Source organism: Columba livia, chromosome 24 (assembly GCF_036013475.1).
Source record: "Columba livia isolate bColLiv1 breed racing homer chromosome 24, bColLiv1.pat.W.v2, whole genome shotgun sequence".
Lineage (NCBI taxonomy): Eukaryota > Metazoa > Chordata > Aves > Columbiformes > Columbidae > Columba > Columba livia.
The window spans coordinates 2,732,254-2,744,858 of record NC_088625.1 but is presented as its reverse complement, the minus strand read 5'-3'; the positions used below and the strand labels follow the sequence as shown (position 1 = coordinate 2,744,858).

The window sequence follows — 12,605 nt, the reverse complement described above, 5'->3', positions numbered from 1 at the left end:
CTCAGCTCAGAGGTTGCAGCTGGGAAGGAGCTGGGGGTGAGGGGTGGGAGAGAGAAGGGAGGTGTATGCAAACCTCCCATCCCATTCAACTCCCCCTCTCCGCTTTCCTCCCCCCGAATCCTCCCAAAATACACATGCCCTGAAAAAAGAAAAACACTAGCAGATTTTTTATTTCAGAAAGTAAACACTTAGGCCATGGGGGTCTGGAGGTTATGGGAAAAGAGGAAACCATTGGGCTAATCAGGCCGGGACACACTTCCCCTGCTGAAATAAAACAGAAATCATTGCATTACAGGGCGCCGGCGCGATTAACCCTGGTGCTGCCAACACGGCTGAGGCAGCCGGGAGCTGCCCACGCGTTCTCCCCATCCCTGGTTTTCAGCCAGGGCGAAGCGGCGCTGCCCGAGGGGAGCCAGCACTCTGCCGCAGCCCTTTGGGAACCAGCCCTTGGGAATGTTTTACTAGGAAATGAAATCTCTCTTTTTTTCTTTTTATTTTCCTTTGGTTTATGAGCCATCCTATAGAATTTAATAGTTATTCTTGCCTTAGAACACTGCCTGATGCTTGCAAACCTCCACAGAGGAAATCTCGCTTTGCTTGAATCGGTGAGATCGGGGGAATGGTTTTCAGAAAGCTCTTTTTTAATCCTTGCTTGATTTTCATTAGGTGTACACATTATTAGAATACTGATTATTCTGTTGCAAACCCTTTGGGGAAGAATCCCACTGTTTTTACTCCTTTGTTTGTAGAGTACCCACCATATGGGTAAGATGGGGGACCTGTGATACTCCTGCAGTACAAAGAATAACTCTAGTCTGGATGTAAGTGACCTAACGGGCCCCTTGTACCATTTTTACCCTCTCTAAGCCTGGCCTAGGAATTCCCCTGGCTCCTTTCACGGTCTGAGTCACATACCACCAGGTCTCACACATTTTGAGGCCGCTGTGTTTCAGAAAGGCTGGATCTCTAAGCACGAATGTTTTTCACCTTAAATTAATATTAAAGATTGTCTGCAAGCCTGGGTCTGTTTGACCAGAGCTCCTCTCTGTGATTGCTGATTCCCTTCACGTCCTGTCAGGTTGAGATTTGCAGAGAAGCCCAAATGGGTTTTGCACCCGGGTCCTTGCTGCATCCAAGCTGCCTTGGAAACCCCAAATTTTAGCATGATGGACAGTCTGTGATGGAGCTCACGGCACGCTAAGCCAATGCCCTCCTGCAAGCCAGGTCAGAGGGAACAGAGCTGAAAGGAAAAGCCTTCGAAAAGCACTTTGTCACCAAGGGAAAGTGATCTTCCCATTGACAGTTTTACCTCATCTGTTACCTTGTAAGTGCCAGCGGTGAAAGGTGCCGTCACCGGTTCCTTGAGCCATCAGCCTGGCTCTTGCAACATCCCCAGATAGCGCAGGCCAGCGGAGCTGCAGACCTGCCCGTCCCACGCCGCTATCTCAAGAATGCATTTGAACAGGAGCTGTTACTGCAGCCGCTGGAGGTCGAGGCTTCAGATGGAAATCGAGCTCTCTGGAGATAGTCCCACAGGGCAAATTTCAGTATTTTTGGAGTCGGTGTTCAGCTCAGATAAGCCCTTGAGAGCTCAGATACTTTATCTGAACCTTATCTGAGCTATTTGCATCACTTCGGTCTGCAAAACCAGTGCTGTCAGACATTTGGGGAGGGGGGCAAGTTGTATTAGGATGGTCTGTTTCTTCTGCGTTTTTTTAATTGTTACTTCTAACACAGACACCTCCAGGAGGATTGCACTGATGGGAGATACAGATCTGTGCTCTCACTCTGCTCTCTTACCATCTCTCCATTCCTGCTTTGCAAAAATCAATTGTTTGACTGAAAGGACCATGTAGTGCTTGGTCTATATAACACAACATCCTTTTTCCCAGGGGTGGTTTAATTCATCCAAGCTCTAGACCCTGGTTGTTCTTCCTCAGCATCCGTGGTCTTTTTATGGAGAAAGGGTTCTCAGGGATAGGAACAGCGGATTTAGGAGATCTGGCTGGGATTATGGGGTTTTACAGCTGGGATTTGGAAGACCTTGGCTACATCATTTGACCGAAAGTCCTTAGGCATCTAAACCCCACCGATTACCATTGGAGTGAGCTGCCTAAACCTTTCAAAATGCTGCCTGTGAGCCACTGCACAGCAGTTTCTCACGTTGGAGATGCAGATTATTAATTCTTTGCACATTTTATTGCAATGCTTAATTCATCGAGGTCAGGCGAGTGGCTGGAAGTCCCCGGAGAACGAACGGTACTGTACAAGTGTTTGATATTGTACAAAATAAATAGAATAGGCATCTTAAATGACACCGAGCCCTTGAAGCTGCTGAACACGTGCTGAAGTTTACACAGCCCACCGGATGGCCCTTCCCCTGTGTGGTTTTGTATCAACAGGCTTTGTAAAAGAGTTTTGCAGCAGGTCAATTGTTGGCTGTTTCACAAGAGCTGAAATTGGGTTTTTCTCTCTCTGCAGATCTTTTGGTGCTTTTTTCTCCCCCCACAATGCTGCAAGGGCAGGTTAGGATTGAAAACCAGGGTCTAGCCTACAGGAAAACAGGGTTGGCTTCAACCGGCTCAGTGGGAACGCTGCCATAGATTTTAGCGGCGGAGAGGGTGGGCACGCACACCAAAAAGCAATATAATAAAGTTCATGACAGGGCTTCCCTTCCTGGAAAGGGAAACAAGGCTGCTGACATGGCATATGCCGCACGGGGCGGCAAAAACACGCTCAGATATTTGCACTTCCCATGGAGCAAATAGGATGGAGCCAAAGAAGCTGCTCCACCAAAGCAGGGATTTGATTTCTAAGAAGAGCCGGCCCAAACTGCTTCTCCCTAACTCATCAAAAACTGCTGCTCAGGAGGCAGAAATGCCTTTCTTCCCCGGTTTGTGTGATTCACTCTCCACATCCTAAGTTTTGGGGCAGACTGATGTCAGCATTGAGGTAGAATAGGAATAAAAAAAAAGGAGGAGATGCCCCAGGGGAGCCTGTTCATGGAAAATTTCTAATTTGGGCAGTTCCAGACATCTCACAGAAGAGCCTGTGCTTGGGAGACTTCAACCCAGTTTTTCAGGCTCAAGAGGCATGAATAATTCTGGAAGGTAGTGATGGAAATAAAGCTGGCATCTCAGTCCCGCCCTGGACCACCTTGGGGTATCTGCGAATTGTCTCCAGAGATGATCAGACCTCTTTCTTCCCTTGTTTTGCATCCAGTTACTGCCTGAACCCAGGAGACCAGATGCTTCCTTTGTCTGGCAGCTTCGGTTGTGTTTCTATCCAGGCAAACAGCTACTACATGAAAGTAATAGTGGTTTCCCTTGCGTTACAGTAATCAAAATGACAGGATAACGAGGCAACCCAGTAGCATGTTTTGCCTTCCACTTGTGCTGACTTCCAGGCTGGGTGTCAGCTCAGTCCCCTATCTAGATGAAATACAGCTTTTTGACTTTTCCTCGCTGCCAAAAGTGACAGATTGCTCTGCAGAAATCATCAATATTTTGTCAAAACTAAATCCAAACACTTCCGGCCAAAACTCAGCGTTTTCTGCTGTTGACGCAAAAACAAATCTCCGTGGGAAATGCCAACATGGAAAGAAAGTGAAGAATTAGGTTGGATTGTTCTGCAGAATGCTTCTCCTGGCTCTCTGTGTGAGATACACGTCTGAGGGGCTGCAAGGCAGGGGGTGTTTGAACCCAGAAGCTTCATCTGGATCAGGCGTGTGTTTATTTAGACCAGATTAGTGTAAACAGACGTGCTTTGTTGACACGCACAAGGAGCTCGTTCTGTGCAGTTTGTGCCACTAAATATGCGTGCGCAATGAATACCAACACTCACTTGGACGTGATGCTTCATCCAAGCTACATCTTCAAGTCAAGATAACTTATTTTTAAGGTTTCATCCATCTGCTTTTGCATGTTACCCTGTCTTCCTTCCCTCTGCGTTCAGCAAGGTTGTCAGTCTATGTTTGGCATAGCAGATACTTCCATAACCATCCATCTTCCAAAATCCCCCCCCAGGGACCTCGCAGTGTTGTAGCAGAAGCCAACAGTGGCACTGGACCACGGTGGGAGGACTTTTTTCCTCCGCACCCACCTGAAATGAGATGGTTTTATCAGGGCTCTCCCACGCCTGCCAAGTGCATCTCGACGCTCCCCTCCCCGTCGCTGCCGCTCCTCACTTCATTAGCGCCAGAGATGTTTATAAATGGAAGAGATAATATTTTTCGTTTCCAGTTTGGGTTTCCAGGGCAGCCACTTTCTAAAGCACTTAGGAAGTTTAGAGAAGACGAGGTTATATAAACGGTTTTTTCCCCCCTGGGCTCTTATTAATCAAGTGGCTTGTGGAGCCATTCCCATAGCTTTGGGACCCAGGGCACTAGCTGGGCGAGGGGAGGCAGGCAGTCGTTACAAAACATCTTTTTCTTGGCTTTTGCCCTTTTTTTTGTAGGTTAGCGATGAATGAAGCAGTCAGACGGCTGTTGGGGTTTGGAAGCAGATGGAGGGCTGAGCAGCTTGTTCCTAGATTACACTAAAACTACGATTTGGGCTTATATTTTGTTCCAACCCCTTGTAGGCCTTCAAACGAGTCACCTAGCATCTTTTCATACTGATTTACTGTTAATATGTCCCTGTAAAATTTGTTTATTTGATGTAAAACATTTGCATTGCCTGAGCATAGGCTTCGTATGATTTCGATGGCAACGGGCAGTGAGTTGGTCCTTGTGCTTTTGCAGTAAAACCCTGTGGCCACGCATAAACACATACTAATTAATATATTTACTGGCAAGCCCTGCTGCATTTCCAAAGCTTTTTCCCAGCCAGGCTCCAAGACCAGCTGCTCCCCAGAATGGTTGTGAGCAGCTTGGGGGTGTGGAAAACAAGAAAGCTTCATGTCAGCATCTCCATCTTCCCATCAGAGTGAAACCCAGCTCTGTCTCCTCCTCCGTGTCCTTTCTCCCGCTGTTTCCCCACCACAAGAGCTGAAGGAATGGGGGCTATTCTGCTTTCCTTAGGTGGCTGGATCTCCATCTATAGCAGCAGGTCCAGCTGTTTCAAGCCCGAAGCTGAAGGTCCAGAGGAAATCAGCTCATTAGTCTCTTGACCCACCTTCTCAGCTTTCCAGCCACACTCTCTCAGTGTGAAAATCATGATTTAAATAGACAAGGGTGGAAAATAATGATTTAAAGGGGATACTCACAACTATTGCTGACTGTAGGCTTGGCAGAAGGAAACTGTATTTCTTCCGGGTCTTGAGAGTGTGTGAGAAAAGGTGTTGAACATCTGGAGCGGTTTAGCAGCTTCGTGGTGGTGCAAAGGTAGCTCAGCCCAAAGAACTGGGATGGGTCGATGGAGGGAAAAGCCGCTCGTGGCGTTTGGCTCAAGCAGATGCAGGTTGGGCGTTGCAGAAGAGCCGAGTTGACCCTCTCGAGGGACAGATGACGGGTTGTGGTGGCCCCTGAAGCACAGAAGCCTCCTCAAAGAGACAAACTAACAGGACAAAAAGGGAGTTTCTTAACACATTGCTTCTAATTGACTTGTTTTGTTTTCTGTTTTGAAATTTATTCCCATTGTCAGAGTGTGAAAATAGAAAGTTTCAGCTCAGGTTGAATGACACACCAGTTTTCTTGTTTATTCTCTTTTTGCTGTTTTAGCCCAATGAGGAGTGTGTGAAAAAAAGCAAACAAACAAACCCAAACCGGTTTGTATCAACACAGAACACATATAGAAAAAAATATTTACGTCCGCTTTTTTCCTCCAACCACCAGCAAAGCACACCAAAAAAATCGTAAATAAATCCACTGTTTTCACAGCTTTTGCTGCAGGCAGCAGGGCAGTGCATAGCGAAACAAAGCAGTTTGTGTGCTGAACCCCCCAAAACCTCCATTCGACAGCTTTCCGAAGGTAATTAAAAAACCCGAAATAAGTGGTGACGCTGATGATAGCTGTCCATGGGTGACCACCCTTCCACTGGAGTCCAGACAACCAGCTGTCTCTTCCCCATTGACACCAGCAAGGATTTAGGACCGAGGTGACCTAATCAGGAGACCCTCATGGGGAGAGAGGCGTGTTATTTAATTAGCTTTACAATGGACCGACTGGGAGGCACGTGGTGGCTCTAATGGAAGGAGATAGATGTCCTTTTAGCTGGGCTAATTGTTGGGAAATAGCAGAGGCTTTGTTCAGCCCCAGCATGTGGCCTGTGATCTCTCAGAGCCCAGGGGCTGCCCGGGTTTATAATTTTAGACAGATCTATTCAAGCCCGCTCCAGAGCGAAGGGCCGAACAAGACGGGTATTGTTGCTGAGCCAGGAGCACCGTCCAAGAAAACCACCCCGAGAAACCCAAACACGTGTAGAGCGGGATATTTCCCCGCTGCTTATTCACTACAGGGCCAGGTTGCCAAGCCGAGACAATTGCGAGCGAGGAGGTTTCCAGGGATTTTCCTCTTTGAAACACAGACGCGAGTGAATCCTTCATCCCAGGAGGAATACGGGGTGTCTTCATCAGCACTATCTGGACCAGGCAGCTTTTTGGGTTTTAATTGCTACTAGTGGGGGTCTCATCTTGCAATTCCCTTGCTCTGGTCATGGTGTACGTGGGGTAGTTGTGACTGTTGCCGAATTATCTCCATCAACTGGCTGGTTGCATCATCATCTCGCGATCGTTGGGTTGTGGATTTGTATACTAGAGATTGGTGCTTGTTCTTTCTTGAAGCTGTGGGTCTTTTTTTTTGCTGATGGTGGGTTTTTTTGAAAGAACAGATAGTTTTAGTGAATAGTTTAGCTGTCCAGAAGATATGCTTCATTAGTAACAATCCCATTTGCTAAGGGGATCTCAAGGAGCATCAGAAATCGGTTCAATAAACTCTGTCACCAGAGACCAGTGAATGCCAAGGGTGAAGTTGCGAGCAGAGATGTGTTGCTTAAATCCGAGCTGGCTGTATTTGCTTCTGCTATGAAGGAGGCTGCCCAAGGGATCTGCCCAAAGATGAGAGGTCCTACAGGTGAGGTTCAACGTGTATCACCTGTGCATGCTTGGAGTAATTGCAAATATCTAGAATTTAAGAGAAAAAAATCCCCATGGTATGTTTACCAAGAACTTGAGAAGGAGAGGGACAATGTGCTCAGAGCAAACAGTGCTGCAGAACAGCTTACGAGCATTTTCCACCCAGCTAGTTCTTCCAGCAGGGTAACGAGTGAGTGACAGCACCCCCTGCCAACGAAATTCAAGGCACAATTACATCGCTTGAGCCCAGATTAGCTAATCAAGTTACGAATCAGCATGGGACCTCTGGGAAACCAATAGCAGAAGGCACTTGAAGATGCTCAAGCAGCTTGCGAGGCTGTTGATGGAGGTACCCGTGGCGTGCGGCTGGAGCTGTTGCTCCCTCGCAGCTCTGCAGAGATGTGTGTGCGCCGGGGTCCTGATGCTGGCCACAAAGCTGCTTTTGTGAGCCCTGTCTGCTGGGAAGTTAATGAGAGCAGGAGTCAGGGAGGCTCGGAGGCGGCTTCCTCTGCTGGTGCCTGGAGGGCAATCAGAGGCTGGTATTGTGGCAGCGATGTCTCGGGGCTAAGATGGGTCTGAACTCTGGATCTCCGCAGCATGAACAGAAACTCGCTTTTAATACGGAGGATGGGGACTTTCCGTGACTCCAGCAGCGGGGGGACCCCGCAGCCATCTGGGTCATGGAGGAGTTGACACTTTCATGACGGTCATCACCTCCTGGCCACAAATTTTGGATCTGAGGATGTCCTGCATTCCCCAGGAACAGCCCGGGGGGCACACGCCATTGGTGCTGACTAGCCAGCTCTTTTTCCACGCCCACCGCTTAGCCAAAAAGGGGAGGCTGTAGCCACCAGGACTAATCCAGCCCCCTTTTACCAGCATAAAACAACTTGCTCCAATCCTTCCCAGCTATTACAGCACTTGAAAGGATTTCTTGTATCATTTTAAATTCCAGGAAAGGTATCTCCCTGGGGAAGGGTCAGGGCAGCTGCTTGCTCTTTCCTCTCATTGCAGCGGCCACCTCCACACCCAGAGCCACCTCCCTGCTCTTTCCTTTCTTAGAGCGGTGGCTGCTGCTCTTTCCAACAATGTTCTCCTTACGATAAATCCTTTCATGTCTCCATTTCTCCCTGGAATTGCACAACACTTTTTTTTTCCTTTTTCTTTTCCCTTCCCCTTTGCTCCTGATTTTTGTCTCATGCCCTCTGGGTATTGTTTACTCGACAAAACATCAAACCAAAGCCCTGACCACTCGTGGTCATTAAAAATCCCATGGCAGTTTTGGGGAAGGCTCCAATTTGGCTAATTATGTTCTGCCATAAATATCCCCCTGCAGTTTTAATTGGATATAGTGTTCTTCATTTCCTGTCCCTAACAGTTGGGTGGTGTTGCTCCGTGTTATTACGTAGCCATTGCATTTCACTCCAGAGGTGGCTGCGCTTTGGTAGCAGCGGTGCAAGGAAAAGCTCCTTTTCCAGACTACTGGTAACACCTAATCCTGAGAATGGGTAAATCCGAGGGACAGAAGCTGTCCCAGTTCCGTAACATAAATGATGGCAAAGGCCTTGGTCTTGTCATAACCTTTCCCCGATGCTAAATGAATAATTGTTATTCTTCTTTAAACCATGGTTAGGCAGCGTCACTGGGAACAATGTGGTATTACTGCCTGTCCTTTCTTTGTTCCAAACTGTTGAAAAACAGTCGGGCTGCATTGTGGAGAGAGGGCAGATGGCTATCGCCCATCAGCGGCAAAATCTTTTGGCTGTATTAATGGCAGGAGGGCTGTTCTCCGCAATTCAGCATCCCTCCCTAAACAGGAGAGAGCCTGAATAGGTATTAACATTGAATAACGACAGAATGGAAAAGGAGAGTGAGACTTGGATGTGGAAAAGATTTTTCTAAAGCATATAAGCATCAAATAGGAACCAGTTGCTGGGGCGAAGTCATGTTTGGCAGGTCTTGGACTCCAAATGGTCACATCCCAGCTGAAGCAACTAATCAATGGATTCCTTCCATGTCGTCTGCGAACACTGAGCCATTGAGCGGCTCAGCTGGAGCTCTGAGCCAGGGCTTTCATGTTGCAGGCTCTGAAGTGAACACAAATTAAGGCAGCCGCTAGGATGGAGTCGAGTTTGAAGGAGAGATGCAGCTGCCCGGGGAGGAAATCTCTACTTCTTCCCTGTTCTTTTCCCCCTCATTGGGGTTTTCCCACCCCAGTGCTGCTTTTGAAAGCACTTCTAGTTTCCCTGCACGTCGGGGCCGCTGTACATCGCATGAGCAAAATGAAGCAGGGCATGGAGTGGAGGAACTCAAAGGTTTGCCGCAGCTGTGCCGCACCAACCTGCGGCTCAGTGTCACCAGCTTTGCAGGATCGGGGCTGAGCTGGATGCCAAGAGCGTGTGTATCTTTCCTAATAAAAACCACACAAGCTGTGAGAAAGATTTTTATTAGAGCCTTTGGGCTGGTCCAGAAGAGAAGGAGCCCCATTACAGGTGCTCTGGAGTTTGGCCAGTCCTTAAAACCGTAACACTCGCAGGAGAGGCTGAGCCAAATGCATTGCCCATGGGAGCAAGGCTAAAGCACAGACCCTTCTGCATCCTCTCGTGCCACTTTTTAATCCCACCGGCAGCTCCATCCAGGACCACCTGTGCCCAGGAGAGCTTTCTCCTGTGTGGTGTTGACAGCCCATCCCTGTCAGCTTTGTGCCTGACTTGGGCTGGGGATTGTGGTTTGCTTGGAGCAGGGTGGATTATTGAGCGCTGCAGATTGGGGAGGGGAACACTCAGGTCATTTCAATCCGGTTGGGACCCCAGGTGCTTTCTGACAGCTTCATCGCCGTGGCCAAGAGCTCACAGCCAGCTGTGCAAACCGGTCCCTGCACACACTCTCCCACACTCGCCCCAGGATCGCAGCCACAGCAAAGTGTAGGAAGGGAAAGGATTGTCAGGCTGCGGTAATCGCATCGAGTTTCTCCTCCCAAGCTTGCTCTGGAAGGGACCGTACAGAAAGGCAGCTGTTTCTCCTGAATCCTCTTTCGATTTTCAACTGGAAACATTCTGCTAAATCTCCTCTCTCTAGTTTCTTCCTTCAATCATTGCTGTCCATCCTGTATGGGGAAGAGGGGAAAGAAATGCAAAACGAAAGGCAGGTGCAAGCACATTATCCCTTACAGAGAGAGGCAACGGGGACCAAGTTATATCCCTACAGCCCTTCTCTTTTCACTTTCGGATTCCCAGGTTTGTTTCTATGGCAGAATTCAAACCAAGGACCCACCACCTGAGGTTTCAAACCTTGTGCCTTGCCTGAGCACAGCTCAGTTTCTCCAAAGCCCACTGGAAGGAGCTCAGATATTGGTCACACAGTGAATCACTGCCCCTGCTCCTCTGCTGCAGGAATAGGTTGCTCCTAGCTGAACTTGCAAGCAAATCAGAAAGGCTATTGCCTGTAAAATTGGAAATGCGAGCACTTGTCAATGAGTGAGATGCCTGAAAGATGAACTTTTGGCTGGACGTAGCTGCCTGCTGGCTTTGCTAGTTCTCAGACGTCCTGCTGGCTGCGTCTTGAGCTATTGCCTTGGTAAAGCTGGTTGCTCATGCGAATCAGAATCAGGCTCTTGATTTCTGGCCCCTGCACCTCACAGCTTCTTTGAGTTACATGAACTTTTCTCCTATAAATACGCCTTAGGCAACTGAGAAAGGCACCGCTGAAGAAGCTAGAAATAATCCTGAGCTGTTATGTTTGCATCTGCAACTCATCTTTCAGTGCGTTTGAAGGCTTCAGTGGAGTTTGTGAGCAGGACCCTGTTCACCCTATGGCTTAGCAGGCAGCCTTGAAGCCTCACCCCCCAGTAAAGCCGGCATGTTAATTTGAGCCCATCTTTAATCAGAGCGGCCCAGTCTCTGCCAGCGTGTCAGAGACTGTTAAGACTTTCGGAGTGAGAGAACCACAAGAGCTCGTTGCTAATTACTTTTTTTTTAAAACACTTGTACCGGTAAATTGACATCTGTGAGTCATAATCTCCCTTCTGCTCTGCCGTTTGTGGTCTGCAGTTTGCGCTACCCAAATATAATAAAACATATTTCATGTGAGAACTGATATTCTTTTGTTAACTTCATGCCATGCTGGCATGAGGCTCATCTCGCACCTTCAAGATGCTTTTTATCCAGTCGGTTCCCCGACATTTTTTGGCTTCCCGCCTGTACAAAGCACAACCATGCCTGGCTGTCACCCATTGTGTGACACGACTGTGACTGTACCTGCATATCTGGATGCGCTTGCGGGTGGGAGCTGATCAGGACAGTCTGAGTGGGCAGCAGCACTGGTGGTGGGCGCGTGAAGGTGTGGATGCGAGTGCGAAAGGGGGGATGCGAGCGTGAAAGATGGTTCATGTTGAGACAGGCAGGGTGAAGGAAACCGGCATGGTTTTAAGAAACACAGATTTTCAGTGGATCGCTGAGGCTCCAGCTGCACGCAGCCAGCAGCATTTTCTTGTGCTAAAACTTGCAAATCCCTTTTCCCCTTCTTGTTTTGGGGCTGGGCTGCAAGCGGAGGTTGTGGAGCTGGCACAGCGGGACCCAACTTTGTGCTGGATGCGCTGAGACCCCCCCCGCTAACTCCATCCCCCCGTACCCCTCATTACGCTCCATCCCCCCGCATTTCTCTCTTCTCCCGCACCCCGGGGCAGCGTCGGCTCCGCTCCCCGCGGCGCCGGCTGCCGGGGCCGCCTCCGGGGCGGGGGCAGGCGGGTCCCTCCCCCGGCGCTGTCACCGCTCGGGGCCGGCCCAGTGTCCCCTCCCCTCGGCGGCTCAGCCCGGGCCGGGGCGGCGGCGGCAGCGGGGGACGGGCGAAGCGGAGCGGAGTGGCGAGGGAGCGCGGAAGGGGCGGCGGAGGAGCGGAGCGGGAGAGAAGGGCGAGGGAAGGAAGGGGAGAGGAGGAGGAAGAGGACAAGAAGTAGGAAAAGGAGGAGGGAGGGACCAGGCGCTCGGCCGCCGCTGCCCCGGCCGCCCCGCTCCGCGCTCGCCGGGGCTCAGCAGCCGCCGCCGCCCCCTCCGGTCCCGGCGCGACGCCCCTGCGGGCGCTGCCCCAGCCATGAAGGCGGCGGTGGACCTCACCATCATCAAGACGGAGAAGGTGGACATCGAGCTCTTCCCGTCCCCCGGTAAGCCCCTCGCCCTCCCCTTCCCCGTCCACCCCCCTCGCCAGGGAGCCCTGGGGATCCCGCCTCCCCCTTTTTCGCAGTGCACCCCCGAGTTGCAGCTGAGCTCTGCCCCGCAGCACCGCCGGGGAACTGGCTTCCCGAGCAGCTTGAAGACTTTCCACCTCCCCCCCATATCCCACTCTGCCTTAAAAAAAAACAACAAAAACACAACCAAAAAAACCGCCGCCCTTCCAGCCTCCTTTTCTCATGCTCAGGCATCCTTGCGGGGATGTAGGCAAACGCCTCCTGGGTGGCAGGAGAGATGCACTCGGAGGGGTTTTTGAGAGGACCCCTAGCCTTTTCCCGAGTGGGTGACCCACAAGGTGTACGCTCCCTATGTCTTGCTGGAAATGCCTCGTGTGGTCCAAGCACTCCTGGTATTTGGGAAACAAAACT

General features: G+C 50.1%; 1 protein-coding gene across 5 annotated transcripts in view; it reads left to right on the top strand.

Annotated features, from left to right (window-relative positions):
- Positions 1-12,605, top strand: part of ETS1 (ETS proto-oncogene 1, transcription factor) — a 62,567-nt gene that overhangs the window by 12,618 nt on the left and 37,344 nt on the right. The window contains exon 1 of one of the 5 annotated variants that reach the window (XM_065040356.1): positions 11,899-12,170. The exons of the other annotated variants lie outside the window; for them this stretch is intronic. Within the exon in view, the coding sequence (XP_064896428.1) occupies positions 12,101-12,170 (70 nt within the window). The 5' untranslated portion in view covers positions 11,899-12,100. Of the gene's footprint in view, positions 1-11,898; positions 12,171-12,605 lie in introns of those variants that run through there. 5 annotated transcript variants of the gene reach the window in all.